Source organism: Bombus flavifrons, chromosome 18 (assembly GCF_040668555.2).
Source record: "Bombus flavifrons isolate JBK064 chromosome 18, iyBomFlav1_principal, whole genome shotgun sequence".
NCBI classification, from domain to species: Eukaryota; Metazoa; Arthropoda; class Insecta; order Hymenoptera; family Apidae; genus Bombus; species Bombus flavifrons.
Window position 1 is genome coordinate 4795641 of NC_138459.1, and position 23870 is coordinate 4819510.

At 36.0% G+C, this 23870-nt stretch overlaps 1 protein-coding gene and 1 long non-coding RNA gene across 7 annotated transcripts in view; one reads left to right on the plus strand and one right to left on the minus strand.

Annotated features, from left to right (window-relative positions):
• The first annotated feature begins 1841 nt into the window (after window positions 1–1841).
• On the plus strand, window positions 1842–10486 carry LOC138189117 (uncharacterized). The gene is made up of 2 exons (XR_011175908.1): window positions 1842–3389; window positions 9049–10486. It is a non-coding gene; the product is annotated as an uncharacterized LOC138189117 (long non-coding RNA).
• LOC138189115 (adhesion G protein-coupled receptor E3) overlaps window positions 4167–23870 on the minus strand; it is a 79018-nt gene continuing 59314 nt past the window's right edge. For 5 of the 6 annotated variants that reach the window (XM_069131273.1, XM_069131271.1, XM_069131274.1 and 2 more), the window contains 5 exons: window positions 10561–10820; window positions 9370–9471; window positions 8142–8328; window positions 6198–6284; window positions 4167–5247 (listed from right to left, as the gene is read on the minus strand). In XM_069131273.1, coding sequence (XP_068987374.1) covers window positions 5188–5247; window positions 6198–6284; window positions 8142–8328; window positions 9370–9471; window positions 10561–10820 — 696 coding nt within the window. In that variant the 3' untranslated portion in view covers window positions 4167–5187. Of the gene's footprint in view, window positions 5248–6197; window positions 6285–8141; window positions 8329–9369; window positions 9472–10560; window positions 10821–22759; window positions 22904–23870 lie in introns of those variants that run through there. The other variant, XM_069131275.1, reaches the window with a different exon arrangement.

Genomic DNA, 23870 nt, shown 5'->3' on the forward strand with positions numbered 1-23870 from the left:
AATATTTGTCATTCTCGGTAGTCGATACCAATAGACGTTTTCATATTACTGTACATTTATTGTGCTTTGATCATATTTGGGTAATTCAATTCGAAACGATGTGTGCGAGTATGTGTAAAATTTAATCGTTTGATACAATTTGTACTACAATTTGACGAACATTTAACAAATTTGCAATTCGAAAAGAAAGAAAAATCATCAAAAATATATCCATCGAAATGTGATGTGTCAGATCTTGCAGATATCTAAGAGAAGCTAAGACAAGAAGAGAAATAATTAAAAAAGTCGTTATCGATAAATCTATTTGTGAACAGATGTAAGATGAGATATAAAAACGGAATATGCTTTGCTTAATAGACATGGTATACAAGTTACACGAACAATATGTTCGTTTTCGTCGTGAAGAAATTTATAGCGTCTCTATAAATGGAATTTAGAGATTTTCGTAGATAAATTATATTTAAGTTGAACAATCGTTTCAAAGCTGGAACTGTAAATATTAATAGAAATCGGGATGAAAGACTGATTTTGTACAATCAGTATATTAGTTTTGATAAAATTCGATATCTTTTTTAAAAATATTTTACGAGAGTATAAATATTTCTCACAAACGTTAAATATTGCCTATAAAAACGGGGAAAAGATTATCATGACAAATAAACAAATTTTAAACATACTCACGTTATCGTATCGTTCGATGTTGAATACAGTTCTTGCTATCGTAATTATCAACAGTCAACAATGTCGATTTCACTATTTAATCGATTGCGTTTAGTCACCAGATGGCGAGATCGCAGCGCTTTACAAATACCGCGAATTTAAAAGCGAAAGAAAGAAAAATACGTGCAGAACCAATAATTCAGATTATTCACAAAATTTGTTTAAAAAGAATAAACTCTAAAACAGATTGTAATAACGGGAAGGAAAAATTGAATATATCTTAAAAGGAAACGGAGCAAAAAAAGAAAGAGGAAAGAGTTATCATGCTTGTTTTCGTTTAATAGTAGAAATACTATTTATATCCAAACAAGAACTACAAAAACATGATTGTTATCATCAGTTACTATAGAGAAATTTACACGAACGACAATTTTTTAATCATTGTTATTTTTTTAATTAAGTTACAAAATCATTTAAAAAGTTCTACAAGAAGAGAATGATGGGTATCGGGTGTTTATGGCAAGTAATCTACGATTCGACGAAACGAAGGACATCTTTTGTTGCTTTGTTAACTCTTTATTCGTTGTGCTTATTCCCAAGTGTAATACGAATTTCGTGTTTAACCGGATTATTCATCGTTCGTACTCTATTTTTTTTTATTACATACATACAGTATTGGCGCAGCCTTTAAAACAGAATTACTTTTTAAAAATTAGACTTAAACGACTTGAATCTTTTTAAAAAGTTAAAAATTAGGATTAGTTTATTAGAAGATGCGTAAAATTTTTTTTTCTAAATTGCAGTTGATTGGACATGCGAAGAAAATAATAGAGATCACTTTTTACTAACATTTTTATTTGGGTCTGTAATGAAAATTTAAGTGACATATTATGAAGGGTTATGCCAGCTATACATACACATGTTGAAAATTTCATCGAAATCGGTTAATATAGAAATAAGCAATAGGCATGAAAAAATGAACAACAATGTAGATTTATTTCAGATATAGGCCTAAAATCGTAAAAAACTGGAATTTTCATCAGTTTTAACCGTTTGTATATAATTAACATAAATCCATAAAGTATACTTTTTAAACTTTCATTACAGACTTAGATAAACAAGTTGTAAAAAGTGACCATTTTACTATTTTTTTCGCGATTCCGGTCAATTACAATTTTTCCAAAATTTTTTATGCATCATCTAGTAAACTAGTCCTTTTACTTCTAAAAAAAGATTCAAATCGTTTGGCCTAATTTTTAGAAAGTTATTTTGTTTTAAACAGTGTTTCAATGTTTTCGTTCGTGACCGTATGTATACATGTATAGGCATTTCAGATTAATGCGCTCGCCGTCTTTCTAATGAAAATTCACTTCTTTTTTGCTCGACGTCTACGTTGTCCTTGCGTCAAAATCAATTAACCTCTAGTTCGTGTAACATTGTTGATCTGCGCGTTTTTTGATGATCCACAGACCTAACTATACATATAACAGATATCTACTTAGGTTGGCCTTGACTTCGATGGACGAGCGCATGATTGTTAGGCCTCGTTTTCACCGAAGCAACAACGAACAACTTTCTGCTGTCTCTCGTCGCTACACTCCAATACATTTCCAACAAACAGCAACTTATTGAAACATTCTATCCACACTGAAGCATTATGCGACAACTTTTTCAAGAAACATGGAATAGCAATAAAAGGTTGTTCGAAGTTGTTTCAGTGGAAACGAAGCCTCCCGCTCGCTATTACGAACAATCGTTGATCGATATTTTAATGTCTTTTCATTTCTTCTATATTTTCTCTACTATGAGTCATCTTTGCTTCTTATCTGTATGGATTCTGTTTCAGCTTTTTGCAAGAAATGTGTTTTTCATTTCGTCCTTTTACTACATTTGCCATCGTTATTCGAAATATAAAAAAAAACCGATAGAAAGACGTGTCGGTAAACGAGAAAGATAGTTGCAAAATCGTTCCGAAATTCAAATGCTTTGAAGTAGTCAAAAAATTATTCTATAGCAGATATGTACTTGTACGAATCTTGGAACAGGTGTACGGAATGGCAACGTTTGTACAATGAATCGAATAGGAGCGTTTGACACGAGTCGCATGGTGTCGCGTTGACGACAAGATAAAAAGAAACTGTTTACGAGCGAACGAGCGAAAAGGGGTGCGGCTCGCTGCATCGGCCATCGCGCTGCTTCTCGATAATTAAATGTCAGATAGCTAGGCGAGACAGCGAGACATGACACGGTGTTTTCATCGGTCGGTCGTGGCACGTTTACATCGGTTATATAGTTTCCTTCTCTAATCATAAAGATATATCCTTAGAGAGGTTTTTAAAATATTTTACGCTTTTGGTTTAAACTTCTGAACGCACGAATCCTATGAAATCGCATAGTTGAGTCAAACGCGAGTGGTTATCGACATGGCAATCAACGCGACGGAGTTCTTTCGCGTGTTTGACATTTTCTCGTTGAATATTTTGTGCGAAATTGAGAAAATTAAGAGCAAAGGAAGTGACACAAATTTGGACCCAATAACATGACTTTCGTTAACGATAAGAGCGCGTAGTTAATGAAAGTTACAACGTTTGATTTAATCGATAACGCCACCGTGAATGAGAAGAATGATGCCATCCTCTGCGGACTTTTCACATAAAGTTGTTAATATTTGACCAAAAGTTGAGTCGTTGTTCGTTGGTTGGCAGAAGCACAAGATACAAGCGTACCAAGTATGTATATGTGTAATTAGAATCTTTGGCGATTACTATTTCACTGGTGACAGTGTTCGTGTTTATTCACTGATCGGTACAGATCGGATGCGTTCGTGTTTATTCACTGATCGGTACAGATCGGATGCGTTCGTGTTTATTCACTGATCGGTACAGATCGGATGCGTTCGTGTTTATTCACTGATCGGTACAGATCGGATGCGTTCGTGTAGATAAAACTTTTCAGTGTTTACAGTTCACAAACACTTACGTATTAGATGCTTACCATCTCCGAGAATTTCCTGTTCTGTGTAATTCACGCAATTATCGAGATAACGATAACGGATTGTGGCGAGCTCACGTAAATTAATTGTCCCTGCAATTAGAGCGGTGACAGCATTGATTTCGAGATGGAATAGGGAAACAGGATGAAGGGGGCCGTGACGTGGTCGCAACGAAATCGGTAATTAGTTTAACAAACGGATCTTGTTTCTCGACTAGTCGACGAGGCGGTCGATTAACTAGGGAAATTGTTCACGAACCGATGTGCCTCGGCATTCCACAGTTTCTATTGGATTTCAAAATATTTATTTCCTCATAACTACATGCGTTTACATTTACAGAGTGCTGGTGGTTAGGTGTACTAATGCGATCGCATAGGTGATTACCAAGTGTTAATTACATCGCAGGGAAATGACAGCCGCAAAACCGCTGGGAACGCGTTCCCGAACGCGCTTCCGAATGCACCGCGTCTCCGTTCCTTTCATATTGGATCGATCTTTTTTCATCTTTTGTTCCCCTCTTTCGTTCCGATTTTCTCCGTAACGAGCAAATACTCACATTACCGAAATGCATCGTCGGGAATGCCGCATGATTTACTCTCTGTTCGTTGGCGCTAGTTGATTCGTTGGTGGTGGTTCTATGCGATTTATTACTCTTTCTTACGAAGATCGAGAAAATAAAGTAGTTTCGTAAAATGGTTGGAAAAATAAGGCAAAAAAAGAGGCATTCGTGTATGCGACGAGAGACGACATCGCGGATATGTTAAAAGTTACTCGTACGTCTACTTCCAATTCGATCTGGTGAAATTGTGCGGAGTAGTGCGGAGCGATGCCGTTTACAGCGTGGCATTCGACGTACACGGAATGCAAGGCTTGTGTATCAACAACGACGCGATACATTGACGCGACTATCTTCACATAATCTCTGCGTCCGGTGGTCGTCTTTGTGGCCACTGACGCGATAGACTCGTGAAATTTGATCTTTCCAGTTCCGCTGGTTTGGAACGGCGCGCGATATTCGCTACCGCTTCCTGCCACGAAAAGCCTCTAAACTCAAGCGCGTTCGGCTCGCAGGCTTCGAACGCGGCCACCGGAAAGCGGAAAACGTAATTTAAAGTAAATTACGACCGTTTCTTTTTCTTCACGTCCGAGGTCGTTTCTCCTGAACTCTCTCCTTGTCCGTGCTTTTTTCTCCTATAATCGAATAAATCTTTGACCCAAGAAAACAGCACAGCAGAAAATCGTCGAAGTTCACGGTGATATTTAGCTTTAAACGTTTGATATCTTTGCAGTGTTTTCAACCGTTCTCGAGCAGCAAATGAAAATCGATTTTGTTCGAAATACGTCTCAGTTTCGTAAATGTAATAGAAGAAGAAGAATATCTCTCGAACCGATGTCGCTGCACTAGAGAATCATTTCGGAGAAAGCGAGAGATACGTTTGGATGAAAAATGTAATGGAAATCCTTTGTTTCGATGGCCCTTTATTTTCATCTTCGTTGGTGGCTTCGTCCGCGAAAGTAGCCGAAAATTCGTGGATCTAGACCGGATCTGGTGCTGGTGCGAGCAGTTGCATGCTGCTGCTACTAGAATGCGCGATCTGTAAAAATAAACGGTGTTGCGATACGTTTGTTACATTTCGACGCTTAACACGATTCGTTCGCTGGATACGTTCGAATCGCGCGTCAAATCACTGTGAAAGATTAATATCGATTAACGACGATATAGCAGTGGCTGGATAAAATTCGTTTGATTCTGCGCGACAATGTAATGTTACCAGCCAGATACCGAAACGAAATAAACACACGATGAAATCTATTTTTGAACATCGAATAATTCAAGTCGACTGAAAATCTCGCGTCGACAAGTTATGACGCCACAGTCCGAGGCTACTTGTTGGCAATTTCAGCTTGTTTAAATTCAAGTATTTTCCCTAGCAATTATCGTATCGAAATAATTCGGAAGCTAGCGACAGAAATTTTAGACCGATTTTATTAACACTTTTTTAAACGTTATTCTATTATTTTGCTGCTATATATAAATAAAGAAAATGGCAGTTTTCTAATATACGCGAAACAAAGCTCAACAGGAGCGTCTTAACTATGTGAAAAAGGATAGTGTCGTTGACTAAGATCATTAACGACGCCGAAGTAACTCTTCTCAACTATGAACATCATGAAATAAATGTTCAGATAAAGTCGTTCTACTACATTATCTGCAAGACAAAGTCTATCAGCCACTTGAAGAGACGAGGCACGCCACAAACCACGAAGGCTACGAAGAGCACGACGAACTTTTTCTAGACTAAAATCAGGAGTTACTTTAATGAATCAGCTCGAAATCGTTTTGTCACTCGCACGGCAGATACCAACTAATAAAGCATATTCACCATGAAAAACATTTTTACAAAGTTAAGAAAATGAGTCAGACAAATCTGTCGCTAGCTGTCGGAGTATAACAAATTAAACACAGATCGGAATGAGCGGTTTTCAAAAATTAGGCACCTTTTGGGGAATAGAGAAAAGAAAAACAGAGAGGATAGAGATTTACCTGTTGTTTTGGTTGCTTGTACGATTTCCTGGTGTAGATTTTCAAAACTCTGCAGTTGCACGCGACGGATAGCGCTACAACTAGTCCCTGCCGTATCGATCGGTCGATGGATCACCATGCAAAGAAAAGAAAGCAGAAATGGCATACACGTGTGATATTTAACGTTACCGATAGAGGCTGCGACCCAAGCGAATCGGAAAAGGTTTAGGTGCTGTGTTTGAACTTAGTCGACGGACACACCGAATACGAAGACAAATCGATCCTACTAGCAATTAGTGGTGACGTATACTTACGTGTATCGCCCACGCTTTCCAGGAAAACGTTAAAACAGCTAAAAACCAAAAGGGGAATATCGTCCGGGAAGTCTGCTGAGAATTGAAGGACGAACGTTTCATTCGATATGCCTTTGAATCGTTCGTTTGAATAACTTTATTGTTCGTCTAAGCAGCAAATAGCTGAAAAGATTTTAATTCCGTCGGATCGCTCGATAAAGTTTGCAAGAGTTTCAATCGATGAACGAACGTCCAATTCCAGTGGAATGTTAAATACACGTACAATTTTTTAATCTGCGTGATAATTACCTTTTATTGTCAAAACTAATTCAAAAATATTCGAGTTACCGTGCAATACCAAAAACAATTCGTAGAAATCTATTTTTTCAACGACGTATTTGCGTTTCGCTTTCATTCCCTTGCTGCTACTGTCACGCGAAACTTGCAAATAAAAAATGTTGTTACCAGCCAGAGGCGATATTTGGTTCGCTATGAAAATTTTACGACTTTTCTTTCACAGGGTATCCTCTGACACCGAAAATGCTAACTCCAATTGCAACTACAACTACATATCTCTTTTGCGCATGAGATCAAGTAGAGGCATCCGCTTCGTTTCATATGAATAATTCGCTTTCGTATGGTACGGACGTTTCCGCGTTTACCGAGCGTTTGCCCTGAAGCTCACATACCCCGATTTTCAACCATCCTTTGCTGATATTTCAAAGCATTCTCTCTGAGAAATTACCTTAAGTAAATGCGTTTCGAACTGTCTAATAATACACGTTTTCATTTTGTTGAAGCGTGTAAATCTTTGACGGAGGAATACCAACTATCGCACTTGCACAGAAATTATTAACAAACGTTCTCAAACATTTTTAGCGCGCTACTATTTGATATTAATTCAAGATTGATTGAAATTTATTCGACATACGTATACGTACGTATTAAATCGCCGAAGCTAATTGTAAAGCGCTCACTTACCGAATACTGATAAACGCGTCGTAATGCGGCGCGAGGAAAGTTTTAGTTATAAGTCCATGCAAAACGACAGTGGAAGGGCAAAAAGCGTAAGATAAAATGGCGCAACGTAGATAAGAAAAGAATAACCGAGGTGAAGGGAATTGAATATTCGATTAGAAAAAAGTATGTGCAAGAGAGGCAAGGGTCGTCTTCCATTGTTCGATCGTTCTTCCATATGGAAAAGTCTCTACGTGGAAAACATTTGATACTCGGGACGCATACGAAGAAAACGTCGTTGAATAACCGTTTAAGACCCGACTCGACTCGACTAGAGTCTCGAATGGCTATTGATGGAAACTTCCAACGTGACTTTTGTAGAGAGAACTTCCGCTTGCTGTTTATCGCACGGTTACGCGCTTTTTTACCTTCCAATCGTTCGATCGGTTTTGTTTTATTCAAACTATATAAATCTCGATAATCGCGAAATCGAAATTGATCGTATAGAAAAGAAGAAACTTGGCAGCCAGAAACCGATAAGAAGATTGCTTTTCCAACAAAACTAATCGTAGGTCAAAGCCGCACGTTCTGTTTTATCGAATTCTAGTAGAACACTGTAGCCAGAACTTTCCAGTTAGATATTCCAGTTAGATAGCAAGGTCGTAGATATATCTTTCCACAAGTTGTAGTATTTATTAGACAATTATTATTTTACCTGCAAAGAATGTCCAGTACAGAATACAGCCCAGAGGAAAGGGACTTTCCACACCCTGGACGCGACTCCACACCCAGCTATGAGACCCACTATTATACACACTTTTAAAAACAGAATAATTTGCAGCGCCCTCCTTCTCTTCATCTTCTCGCGTTGCTTAATTTCCAGTTGCATGCTGCACGTGTATCTGCACAAAAGAAATTTGCCAAAATATTCGGTAATCGTTTCTGATCAAAACAGGAAACGAGTGGAATTTTATTCGAATAACAGATAATAAATAAATACAAGGAATAAAATTTTATTCGCCAATAATGAACAAATATCCAGTCGAATAAGTATTTGTCCAAATGAGAATTTATTCGAACAATCGATTATTTGTATAAGAATTTATCTGAATAAAAATTGAATTGGATAAGATACTCAAATAAGAATTTATTCGAATGAAATTATATATTGTAATATAAATATTTATATATTATACGTATTTTATATGTATGGACAAAATACTGAAAGTGAAATATATTTTTGAACTTCATTGTCCAATTGTTGTAGTATTCATTTATCTCAAATGTCATAATACAATATTGTTCCACGGTTAACTAGTCATTTGGTAAATTAATAGTAAAAATTGTACTAGTATTTCCATCAAATTAAGTACACACAAACAATTATTCGTGTTATTATTCGAATAATTTTGTAATACATATAGAATACATATAGAAAATACCCAGATAAAATATTCGACTAATATAAAATTTGTTTGGATAATTATCTTAGACAAATATTTATTCGAGACAATGCGAACGTTGCTCAACTCTGGTTCGATCAAAATGGCCGCGAATGAGCGTTGTAAATTACGACGAGATTTCTCGTTGCTAAGGACGATACGTTTACACGTCACACACAGGTCTCTACGCTCTCTACGCTTGGAGAGGAGTGCCACATTTTTCGTGTCGATCCGTAGATCGATACGTATTGTACTAGTGCGAAGGATGCGCTGTTGGCCGTTGAAAGATTAATAGTAAATAAACTTGAGAGAAGACTGGATTTGCTCCACTGAATTATACATGACCGCTAAATGGAAATCAGCCCGAACAAGCACTCGGACACATCGTAACCAGTGAATACACCATACGTTTCTTTCTTACCGTCCACTTTTCAACACAATTTTTCCTACACCGCAAATTTATTTCGAGACGACGCATACTTTTGGTGAAAAGCAGTGTACCTGGACACAATCGCAGCTTTGATTAGATAGTAGCCGGCGGAAAGAAGCAGAAGGGCCACTGGCAAGCCGTACGCATAAATCGTTGCCTTCGTTCCTAAAAACCTGTAACAGATTATATTGTGTTTGTAACGTACAAATTATAATATACAACACGTCGAAGTATGAACGCTCAAAATATAATATTGTAAGGCATCTGGCATCCAAATTTTAGTATTGCAACCTGTTTATCTGGAACCGTGTCACACTCAGTGGAGTACGTACGAAAATTCAATAGTTACGAGACGGAAAATCGAGTAAAATCACATTTCCATTGCTCTTTTCCAGTTGCCTTTCGGTAGCTGAAAATAGGAAACGATGGAACAATAGCAGAGAAGATACAATGAAAATACGATTGTTCAAACTGGAGAATTTCGTTCTTAAAATTTCGCGACGCTCTGCGACGGAAGAGGGAAATAGGAAAACGAGTTTTGAATATTTAGTCGAAAATCGGAACGAGATCAGGGACGAGATAAAACGATATCACGTCGTTCCTATATCGTGACGTTTTTAATTCGTTTCAAAACCATAGCTAACGCTTTATTCGGGAAATTAAATTTCAAAGAGTATTCGCGCAGGGTTCGACGTAGCACGACAAACCGATAATTAACATGATGGAAAGTTTTGTTAAATCTAAAAAAGTTTCTCTTGAACTTGTTAAAATAAAGCATGAATTTTTAAGGTGGTAATAGCCACGAAGGCGTAAAATGTCTGCCACCGAGTCTGCCAAACGAGGTGCAAGATAGCCGACGTGAAATTTCAGCGAGCAAACCGTACCAAATTTTAGTTGGCCTCGATGATCATTTTATTTCGAAAAATGCTATTCGCGTGCACGTTCGACTGCCACTTCTGTATCGTTTCTGTGTCGATTTCTCCTCGTAAAACGGTAAATCGTAATTCCAGTATGGGGACGTGTAATAACTTTTACAAGTTTTATTTTACAACTTTTACAAGTATCAGCAATCGTCGGGTCACGTCGCGCCAACTCGCCATATTTGAAATCCCGTAACGCAACTTCTTGGAATTACGTGCAAATAACTTCCGATAAATGTTCGAGGTTTCCGTTTTAGACGAAAACATGGGTAGGAGATCGACGAAAGAAGGTAGGAGAAAGAGAAAGAGAAAAAAAGTGGGATGGGGGAGAAGAAAATATACCAGCAATTGAAAGGTGTAAGATCCGCTATGTTCCAAATGACGGTCGCCTCACGTATCTGTAGGAAAGTGGCGATGGCCAGATCGAGCAATGGTGTACCCCAGGCGAACAGACTGTATTTCAGATAAGATGGTGGATCGTCGCGACGCGGGATCGAAGCAACGGTTGCGTAAAGATGATGACACATCGCAGCCAGCCAACAAACCACCGTCATCCGAAGATACTGCAAGCTCAACTCCAAAGAAATGCATAGCTCCCAGTCCTGCGAACACCGAGATCTTATTTTCTTCTTCTCCATTTTCTTTTATTTTCGTTATTCTTACAATTAATTTCGTGCAAAGAGCGACAAGAATTTTACAATCTATTAGGAAGAGGATCCAATTCGTTTAGCAGTCGGTTCGGGGTGATCGCGAGAAATAGATTGCAAAGCTGCTGGTTTATAATCCAATAGACAGTGAACGTTTCCTGCGTGACACTTTAGTAAACTTGATTTACTTCACTTTTATCCTTATTTTTATGTTTGAGAATGCTAAAATGGGTGTTTGTGGCCAACCTTCCGGGACAGAGGTCGACTGGAAAAATTTTACGTTGCCAAAAAGATTCGTGTCATAGCGACAAGGCTGATATTCTGTTTGTTCGTAATTTATTATATAAAAAGTGATAAAATGACAATTTGCTAGCTTCTCATTGGGGCAACAGCTTGGCGAACGTAATAAAAGTGTCGATTGCTCGAGCGTGTAGGCCGTCGTCCAAGACGCCCACTTGCTAAGCCCGTATATTATTATTATACGTTTTATTATTACACGCATATTATTACAAGTTTGACTAATATTGTCCCAATAACACACTTGCAAATTGCCACTTTATCACTTTTTATATACCTAATACATTATAAACAAACGAAAAATCAGCTTTGCTGATATGACAAGAAGTTTCTTTCTTAACAAAATGTCAAAATCTCAAGCATCAAAATAATACGAAGTCGATAAAACATGCTTACTGAAATCAGACGACAAAATGTTCACTACGTCGTGGATGTGAGGTGGTTTCTGTAGGACGTGTAGGGCGCCAAAGAAATACTCGGCGTTTTGCTTGACAGTATATTATTAACACGTTTAATGACTTCGTTACAAGTCTTGACTCGTGACTTGTGCGGGTGACAATTTATTCACAATTCTCGTTTTCGACTCTTTACGAACGATTCTCGATTTCGACTGACCAATCTCGCTTCCCGGTCACAACTCAACTGTTCTGTTGATCCGAGTCGTTTCTTTTTTGTCGCCTCTCAATATCCCCACACACACGCGTTCGTTCCAACTATTCGTGGAAGGACCGTAGAATTATCGATGGCTCATTAGGCCTGTCGACGCTTACGCTTCGTCGTGACCTTACTTATGTTTCGTCGGTATCTCGAAAACAGTCTGTCGACGATGGTATAATTTGACCGACGAAACCGTTGGAAAGTTCTTTGTTGTCAAGTGCCACTACAGATTATTAGAGCGCGGACGGAGAATCAGCCGAATATACGCGTATACTTTTCTGCAAAAATCCGACAAGACTAACTTCAATCAGAAACGTGACATTCTCGGAACGAGATTTCGTCTCCTATTTCGGCGTGTCCGTTTTCGGTCTCGGGGATTCCCCTAACGATCAGTTTTCGAGCTTTCCGCTTCCAACAGATTGGCCCGCTTCTGATTCGCAATAAAGTACCAGTGGAATCTTATTTTTCGCGATCCTCCATTATCGATGGACTGTCTATCAAGAGACCGAATCGGTTCGACATTCTCACGATGCGCCATTACATTGTCTACGTCCCTCGCGAAACATTCGTCGAAAGCATCTCGTAAAATTAACTGGATCACTGAATATTTTTCAGTCGGAGATCGGGATGATATTCTTTAGTAATTTTTATTGGAACGATCGGCACGATGTGACGTAGCTTGGCGCGGTGCGGCCTATCGATTGAAAGCAACCGCGCGGAGAGGATCGATCACGCGGAACCTCCGACATAGTACATAGTAGGTGGAAGCAAACAGGAATACCGAAGGAGACACGACTCACGGTATCGGTGGTTCATCTGTCTCAGATTAAACCAGCTGCTACGTTGCCGAGCTACCGTCGCTCGAATACCATTGGTTACAGTTATATACAACCTGTAATCGAATATATCGGAGATACCGAGATTGTCGTTGCTGTTAGCTCTATAACCAGCAGGCTAACATGTTTTCGCTTTCCCGCGGTAAAAAAGAAGATTCGGTAATTTGTGTTGAGATTTTTACATATTTCGGAATAGAAAGAGCAAACGTGTGGATGAATGTGTTATAGAAATTCTTTATTCAGAAACGTTAGAAATTAGGATTTCCAGTGGTTTCTATCCTATGTGATAATATATTGATAGATGGATTTATTACAGTGGATTAAACAGAAAACGATGATTATTTAACGTGAACTTAATGCAGTAGTGTGATATCATAAGTCTCGATTAACGACTATTCACTCTCGACTCTCCGACGGCTAACTGAACATCAACTGCTGCGGTGCCGAAATATATTGATGGCCGTTAGGCCTATTGAAGTTTTCCGATCCTTTCGGCTTGTCGGTATTTGCGCTTATCGTCGACATTGTATGTATGTCGGCGATCTTTTCGCGGTATTATAATACAGACGAAAGAAGTCGCTGTAATGAGAATCGTTGTGCCAAAACATTAGAGTTTTTCTAGAAGTGAGACCCACTTCAACAATTTGTAAAAGAGCACGAACAGATAAAAGATAGCGAAGACAATGATGGCGGAGGGGAAAGTTGATGGAGTTAGGTAGTTGTCGGATAGTACGGAGGAAAGTGGAAACTAAATTGGGTATTACGCATAGCGGCTACGTTATCACGGAAGGTTGGCAGTCGGCCGGATATCGAGTGTCAATATCCAAAGGATGTCGGCGCAATATCGGATGAACGGTTCTGAAACACGGCCACCCTATCTCGGACATGCCACGGCATTAATATTCCGAGCAAGTTACGATGCGACCATCTTCTTGTTTTCATCGTTGATAGGAATACTCGCGCTACGCGACACGAACTTGCGCCATTTTCTCCACCAAAATCACGTTCTCAATTCAATTCCACATTGTTGAAGTTGACTGATAGAGAAACGAGTGGATGAACTTGTAATAGAGAAATATATTGAAATAAGTATAAGTACAGGTATAGTGTATGAGGTGAAAATCGTATAAATTGCTATCATTATTTATTAATTTAATGTATGATATTGTTGAGGTTAACTGATAGAGGAACGAATGGATGAATTTATTATTAGAAAAATATATTGAAATAAATAAAGCTATACGTGCAAGTACAGGTATAGTGTATGAGGTGAAAATCAAATAAATTGTTATCATTATTTATTACTTTAATGTATGGTATTGTTGAGGTTAACTGATAGAAGAACTAGTGGATGCATTTGTAATAGAAAAATATATTGAAATAAGTATAAGTACAGGTATAGTGTATGAAGTCAAAACCAAATAAATTGTTATCATTATTTATTACTTTGATGTATGGTATTGTTGAGGTTAACTGATAGAAGAACTAGTGGATGCATTTGTAATAGAAAAATATATTGAAATAAGTATAAGTACAGGTATAGTGTATGAGGTCAAAATAAAATAAATTGTTATCATTATTTATTAATTTAATACATGATATTGTTGAGGTTGACTGATAGAGGAACCAGTGGATGAATTTATTATTAGAAAAATATATTGAAATAAATAAAGCTATACGTGTAAGTACAAGTATAGTGTATGAGGTGAAAATCAAATAAATTGCTATCATTATTTATTAATTTAATGTATGGTATTGTTGAGGTTAACTGATAAAAGAACTAGTGGATGCATTTGTAATAGAAAAATATATTGAAATAAGTATAAGTACAGGTATAGTGTATGAGGTCAAAATAAAATAAATTGTTATCATTATTTATTAATTTAATACATGATATTGTTGAAGTTGACTGATAGAGGAACCAGTGGATGAATTTATTATTAGAAAAATATATTGAAATAAATAAAGCTATACGTGTAAGTACAAGTATAGTGTATGAGGTGAAAATCAAATAAATTGCTATCATTATTTATTAATTTAATGTATGGTATTGTTGAGGTTAACTGATAAAAGAACTAGTGGATGCATTTGTAATAGAAAAATATATTGAAATAAGTATAAGTACAGGTATAGTGTATGAGGTCAAAATAAAATAAATTGTTATCATTATTTATTAATTTAATGTATGGTATTGTTGAGGTTAACTGATAGAAAAACGAGTGGGTGAATTTGTAATAGAAAATATATTGAAATAAGTATAGGTATAAGTATAAGTATAGTGTATGCTGATCAACATCCTCACTCTTTCAATGCTACAATACAATAAAATATGATAGAGAGCAGGTCCATATATTTATAGCAAAGGACATTACCAAAAAGTTAACCTTGTAGTTCTAGCTGAAGGCTACAAGAAACAGTAATAGAAATCTGCTTATAGCTCTTTTGTTTCTAGACCTTATAACCTACAACAAAATTCATATTCAAGGGCACAGTAATATGCACCTCTCCTTATTTACAATATCTTTTGTTTCACTAAATTCTATTCTCTTTGTAACAGCGGGGTTCAGGTCCATACAAAAGGAAAGGCGTAGAGTTTTTCTTTAAGTAATTACTTTAACATAAATTAAATTCACGTTGTTATCAGCTTGCAAGTTGGTTAAAGAACGTTTCATCGCTGATTTACAAACCATTTGCGCATTTATTCAAAGTATAACATCAAAAGGCAAAATGAGCATATTTCAAATTTGAAAGTTCGTCGAAGCGACAAATGCTTACACCATTGGCTTATCTCGACTATTTATTCGACGATAACGATGATATTCGCAAAATACCAATTGGCGATTGGCGAATAATATAGTGTGCAGATAGATTCTATTCTTATAACTTGAAAGAACATAAGAAAAAAAACTGGATCTTAAGGAAGACAACACGGGAGAAACAGGATCATGCAAAGCGATGGGTTCTGAAATCAACGATAAAAAATGCCAGGAGGTGGTGAGAAGGAAAGCTACTCTTCTCGGGTTCGCAAAATTTTACCAGAAAATACGCGTTAATTACAGTAATTAACATTTTGTGTGGAGGAAACATTTCCGTTGCGCTCAGTCTGCCTGCATCGCGCAAATTCACCGCGAAAATCGTTTAAACAGATCCATTAAATTTTTTCGGCCACGTTGCTTTCGCCGTCCGACTGTAAATGAAAATTTCACCAACGCGACGAGCTTGTAAACCAACCATGCGACATTTCGAATTCTGACTTTGTAATTACACTAGCCGATAAATTGCATCGTTTCATATTTATATACGTATTGGTTCACCGACTATCACTGTTCTTTTCACTAATCGAACGTTTATATATATATATATATATATAATTGGTAGATATTAATAAGCAAAATATATGTTATATATCAATATATTTAATTAATCTATATATATAACATATATAAATAACCAATGTATATGAATACCAATGAATTATATATATATATAATTGGTGGATAATAATAAGCAATATATATATATATATATATATTGATTAACAATAGATATATTATATATCAATATATTTAATTAATCTATACATATATAACATATATAATTAATCAATGTATATGAATACTAATGAATTATATATATACAATTGGTAGATAATAATAAGCAATATATATATATGTATTGATTAACAATAGATATATTATATATCAATATATTTAATTAATCTATACATATATAACATATATAATTAATCAATGTATATGAATACTAATGAATTATATATATATATATAATTGGTAGATAATAATAAGCAATATATATATGTATTGTTTAACAATAGATATATTGTATATCAATATATTTAATTGATCTATACATATATAACATATATAATTAATCAATGTATACGAATACTAATGAATTATATATATATACAATTAGTAGATAATAATAAGCAATATATATATGTATTGATTAATAATAGATATATTATATATCATTATATTTAATTAATCTATACATATACAATATGTATAATTAATCAATGTATACGAATACTAATGAATTATATATATATATATAATTGGTAGATAATAATAAGCAATATATATATGTATTGTTTAACAATAGATACATTGTATATCAATATATTTAATTATTCAATGTACATGAATAGCAATGAATTAATCTCGAAATATGTATTTAACGTAAATTACGTTCGTAACAACGAGGATATTCATTTATTATCGAGAGTAGATACACCGATGCAACTTAATAATTCATTGTAATTAATGCAGTCGGAACATGCAATTTTAGGTCGATTCCGTAATTTTCGTAATATTCATGTACGTTACATATAAATACATTTTTAGCTGAAATTTTGATACCGTTCCTGTTTTCTCGGATCCTGTATAAATCTGTGCATAAAGGTTTATGCAAAAGAAAACGGTTTTTCAGGTATACCGGGACGAATATATCTTAAAAGATGCAACAGTCGAATGGAAGCGTTCGAAAGAGTAGATTCTTTTGAAGCATCGAACGAAAGCGAAGTAGAATAGCGTAAAGCCGAGAGAACTCGAACCTCTCGATATGTACGGTCGAGGTCTAAGCTCGGGATTATCCCTTGACTACGAGTATTAAGGAACAGGATCGGAAATTTGAATCGACATCGTGAATTTGAGATTTCGAATGAACGAATTTGAAGCCAAGATGTTCTTGTATCGAGAAAGTTCAAAGATAATGTTCCTTCTCCAACCTTCGATGGAAGATTTCACGCGATCTTTCGACACCAACTTACAGGGAAATCGAGAATTGTCAATTTGAAATACGAATCGATTAAAACTAGTGAAAAAAAGACTCGATTGTTATATCGAAGCAATTACTAGTAATCGCCTTTGCCGTGGAGAAATATGATTGCCCTGAAGGTAGCTAATTTTCTTTCTCTCTCAATATTTTAGTACCTTTTTTACGCCTCTATCGATAATCTAATCGATAATGGTCTCGAATCGCAAACAATTTCAGACGAGAAGCTGAAATATCGAGCTTGTTAGTCTATCAAATTGTTTAATCGTTCTGTAAATTTGATGCGTCGCTATGAGGTAAATATAATCAAGTGTATCAAATGTGCACAAGTTAATTGCTTTGCTGCAGCTCCCATAATGTATAATATTTACTTGTATTAGTGTTTCGATCGATAACCGACGTTCAATCCAATTTTTAGTTGTTGTTACGTAATTACCATTTCAAGAGAGTAATAAAAGTAGTCTATAACGTAGTTTTACGATGCAAGTCAATAATATCAGAATGTGAACGTGATATAGACTTGCGAAGATTTACGAAACATGACATACATAGTTATAACAAATTGGAAACACGATCTTAATTTGTAATTGCAATGAGTAATAAATTATAATTATAAGCTATTATCATAGAACCATAAATTATAGGTTAAGATTGGATAAAGTATTAAAATCTATCGATTCTTATAATAAAACTCTTTATAGACACGAAATATATTTCTATAAGCACTGAATTACTATTTATTAATAGCCCATTAATATCAGTTACAAAATCGAGACGCAGCAACAAGGAGAGCTTCTTGTTCTTATCTTTGGCTAAAGGGATTGACTTTATCGAGTTTTCCATAGTGCTCGATTAAGCTTGATTTTGATTGCGTTTTCTTTTCGTGCAGTCTCGCCAATATTTCTTGGTTTCCTACCGACTACTTTTTCTTATTATTATCGATTTCTTGTCGTTTCAGTATCGTTCTACCTTCGCGAATAACTTGTTTTTCGATCGAGTTCGTTCTACGTTTGAATATTCGATGATCGTTCTTGTTTATCGACCGTCTGGTAAATCTAAATTAAGCTACAATTAGATAACGTACAGTTGAGAGGACTTTGTTAACTGTACAAGTTCGGTCACGACGTGCTCACGGTTTCGACAAATAACGCAGTTCGTTGTAACCCTATCGACGCTATGGATCGTGACTGGAACTACTAACGGTTTACTCCGCTTAACGAGCACTGAGTAACATCGTAAGACGATATGTATCTTTTTATATTACTTTATTAAAACAAATAGTTAAAATTACACTAGATTTGGACAATTTTACGTACTGTCTGTGTACACGCAATGAGGAAATTGGGTCTAATGGAATAGCCTCTTTAGACTATGGATCTTCCAAAGAATAGAAATTAGAATGCATTTAAAAAAGAAATTTCTGATAAATGTTGGAAAATGGGCCACACACATTAATATTGAGAGAAACGGGGATTGTATCGGCAAAGCGCCATCTAAGGAGTTTGAAAGTTGACGGTGAAAATTTAACTGTACGGTTGCGACTGCCACGACACCTATATATTTGATGGATTATGATACAAATCTGTCGTTCGTTTGCTTCGATGCGCGACAAACTTGGAAAGTAACTACATATTTGTTTCTACTTCTTACTTGAACTTCTTGATTCTATAAAAATTTTCAATATCTTTGCTACACGTCGGAGATGGAAGTTTACCCGTTTCAAAACAAACGTGTTGAAAAGTTGCACGTAATATAAAACGTGTCTAGGAAAGATAAACGCAAGTTGTTCGATCCAACGTTAACCTAAAAGCAGTGTTATCGATATATGTAGGTTCTGTCAGTTCAGTTTTAAAAATTACATTCAGTCTTTCGAATTACATACCAATGAAAGCAATTTTAATGAAAACAGTGCTTCTCTTTTTATTTTCTTTCCTTTCACATCCACATATCTACGATCTTACGTTTTTCGATATAAGAAAATTCGCGTTTCGACTAAACCCGGTGGATAGGAAATTGTTGTCGAAAAAGTTTAACAAACAGTATCATTAAATGTTAGAAAGCTATTAAAAGACGCGTCAAAGCTTCAGATATAAAAAAAAAAGTTGTAATTTGATAAGAGTCACAATTTGTTCATTCTTTGAGAAGCTTGGTTAGCTGCGATTTTTATCACATAATATATTTTGCAAATGGATGTCGTAGCTATGGTTAAAGATAAAATTCGGTTTACGCCAAGAGATTCTGAGAAATTATGTAATTTAAATTTCAGCTGGTAGATATTTGGAAAAATGAAAATCTTAGTTCTAACTTTTTAAAACTAAGCAACTACGTATTTTGCAAACTTCTTATCCAGAACTAAATGGAGAATACAGCTCTACATATTCAGGCAACTTTTAAGCAAATATCGTTGATAAAACAAGGCAAATTTCACCTCAGTTCTACGTAAATAATGCATGCTTTCTGGACAAAGTTTTCTCTGCTGAACTGAGAAAACTTTATAGATTTATATTCCCGTTACCACGACTGCAGTTTTTGAAACTTTCTCGCGCATACGTTTTGCGATTTTTTCTTTCCCTTTGCTCCTTTTAAACCGTGGAATCGAAAATGATTCGTATCGAACTACGTGAGTCTAATTTTTAAATTGATCACTCGTATATCGCACGTTTAGCGCATAATTTCTCTTACAACCACGACTAATCGATTATTAATCCCTAAGTAAGAAATACATTCGTCGTTGATTCTCTTCGTTGAACCGTGCACTTATTCCGATGTGTGTAATTTGTGTGGTACACTTGATCAGCCGAGTAGTAGTGTCACATATATATGAGTATGAGTGTGTGTGGTAGTACGTGCGTGCGCAGCGTCTCGTAAAACAGAAGAATGCAACTGTTCCGTACGCATGGTGTTAAGGAAGATGGTGAGACAAAAAGAGTACTGAGACGTGTGCAATCTGTATCTACAAATATCTTGTAAATCTCATATTAAATAAATCTGAAACTATTTTAAAATCATTCTACATGTAATGTGAGTGTTCCTATACATTTATTTCGGCAACTAAGATCCACAATTCTCAACAGTACTAAAATTAAATCTCGCTAGACTACAAGTGAAAGATAAAGGCTTTTAAAATCTTTTCAAAAACCGAACAAGTTACAAGGCAGAACATTCATGATTCAACGATGCACGAGTTCGATTTTCGCTACTTTCTTCAACTATGGGAAACTTTGTAATTGAAAGAACCTCCACTGTAATTCTGAATCTCAAATGTTCTCCCACAGTTCGCTTCAAACAGCGACTTTTGTGGACTTTGAGAAGTATACTGCATTGCAGGTATTGGTATCCTCCTCGCGGTTTCATTTTCAATCTTTCTTTGCGAAAACAACGAGAATTTGATCGGCGTTACTCTAACTTTACACATCACGTTTCTTCCTTTCGACATTTATTCCAGCTACTTGGATTTTTATATAAATCACGAAAATCTTCTTACATATTTCGAACGCATCGACGCGTAATCGAATGTAAGGACGTATTGTTTTTATCGCAAAATATGTATTCTATAACAATGGCTTATTAGAATTTGACTACATCGTTATCCTAACGTAACTGCAAAATGTTGAACCGAAAACGAGATAACAATCCCAAAGGTGATTTAAATCGTTTAGCTAATTTAATTGTATCATTTCGGTACGAAATGATTTACTAACGATGAATGAAAAGTAATGTAAAATGTGTGTGTCTAAAAATTATTAAGAAGAATAAGCTGCGTGAGAAAGAAAGTAGATAAATTCGAAAAGTCACTTACTGAAGTATGGACGCCAATGAACATGGTTAATATCATGGGAGTCGCGGCGAAAAATTACTGGGTACTGAAGTTGTGACGTAGATTAACTAACATCCATCGATCGTCATAAATGCCTTATCTTTATGTCGATCCATACGTCGATTTTCAGGCAATATATATCCATTGTAGGAGCTCATAAAACGCAATTTTCTTAATATGCGTTTCGATATATCATACTCCAACTAAGGTCCCATCCGGTTTTATACGGAAATTATGTGGGAATTGAGAACGCGCGCGTGAAACGAAGGATAGGACAGACAACCGACACATTTCACACTGTTAGGAAAATCGTAGATTTCGATTGATTACAGGAACGTAATTACTGCTTCTATCTCCATCGATCTGCACTTTCTTTAAAGATCATCGACATCAAATTGAAATCGATAAGACGTAACGCCATCAGTCTGCTATATCTCTTACTACTCATATTATGGCTGCCACTATATACAGTGTTTTCCAATAGTTGGATGCATGCACACAGTAAGAAAATTTTCGGTGCTCGCGATAATACAATCAAAGAAAAGAGAAATGTTAGAAATCTTAGAAATCATATTGAAAGAATTGATAAATTCGTTTATTCAACTCGTGATAATTGTTTCCTTCGAATGAAACGTGGTTAATCTCCTTTAACTATGGTTAAGTACCTTCGTTTGCGTTTTATACCGACCGAGTTTGTTATTCGAAGTAAGGATGAAAGAATAATTGAAGTTTTTATCTGCTCTCTTTGCAATTTAAGGGTCGAGCCCGAAAGGATTATGCTCTTTGCAACATCCATGAAAAAAGTACACGGAAAACCACGCGCGCAATTAAATTTTTATAATCAGTTTTCGTCGCGACCTTTATCTTTCTATAAGACAAAAAGTAGCTGATTCGCGTCATCCAGCTAACTTCATTCCGAACACTGCGCTAGTTTTCATCCACGTCGATTTGTACGTTCAGATAATTAAACGACATGACCCGAGCGAATTAGCTGGAAATATCTCTATGCGGTATCTTAGTTTATTTGCGAGATGATAGCTAATTAGAAACTTTAGATACAACCTCGTACTTTGACTTACTTAATTAATCGTCGTCTCGATGCAGGAAAAAGAACGCAAAAGTGATAAATGTTGATATAATTTTGGTATTTTTTCATAGCCTAGAAAATTTGCAACATTTACGACAATACTTTCTAACAACTTTGTGTGAAATAGCTGCAACTCGATTTTGATGTTCGCTCCTTTTCGGCGAATAATTACGATATTGCTCGAAAGTTGTCGTTCGGAAATGTGATTCGAAACACAGGTAAATCCGCTTTGCTTGCTTCGGATTAAATTCAACGAATTTCGTTTGCATTAGCTTCTAGTTAGATTCGGCTCAACTTTGACCTGAATCACGATTGGATCTGGGCTCGTTTCCCGTGTCCATATCCGAAAGAATGGACATTTTCCAGAGGCGTGACGTCGTGGAAATCTGAAGCGAAAGCTAACCTTTACGGACGGGGCCTCTCGATGAGCGAGCGTAGCTGTGAACGAGAGGTATCGGCGCGCGCAGTTGAGGAAATATACGCGTCGAACGCTTGCGTTATTCATTGTTGAAACTTGTATTATTTTCTTCAATATTTAATTCATCATCACTGTCACTATCACTAGAAATATTGAAACGTCTGAGCAGTATCCTTGTTGAACGTAATTCGTTAGCACTGTTGTCGTCTTCTATCTTGTCAGGTTGAAAATAATATTTGTCATCACTACTATCACTATCAAACATGTTTTTTCTGGAACTTTTAGGCAGCGTGTATATTACAAAAAATATATAAAATATATAAAAAGCTGGCTGATTCGTTTGGTAGTGCCATTGAAAGATTGAAATTCGTTCTGAGTCGACTATCAGCCTGCATCGCGAATTTATGGTAAACGGAAGATAAGATTTCTAAAGATCTGTAATTTTCTTTCACCAAAAACATAATACTGTTTAGTTTACTATACCCATGCATAAATACGCGTAAGGTTATTGCTCAGAAAAATAGACATACGCCAGCCACTTCACAATAACTGTCCGCAACTGTGAACAGGTTCGGACGGCTATTTACCGACACGCGTCCGCAATGAGCTAAAGCATCGTCGGTGAAGAACATGTAATACGTGGATAATGTTGAGGTTTTTATATATCTCGGAATAGAAAGGATAATGTGGATGAATGTGTTATAGAAATTCTTTATTCAGAAATGTTAGAAATTAGGATTTCCAATGGCTTCTATTCTATATGATGATGTATTGATGGATGGATTTATTACAGTGGATTAAACAGAAAACGATGATTATTTAACGTGAACTTAATGCAGTAGTGTGATATCATAACTCTCGATTAACGATTCTTCACTCTTGACTCACCGACGGCTAACTGAACATTTTCGCGGTGCTATAATGGAGACGAAAGAAGCCGCTGTAAAGAGAATCGTTGTGCCAAAAACTAAACACTAGTGAAAATGTAGAATTTTCCTAGAAGTGAGACCCATTTCAACAGATAACACCCACCCGAGGGAGGAAAAGTTGCAAAACATTTGTTAACCTCTCACATTATTGCATTACTCGTACGACC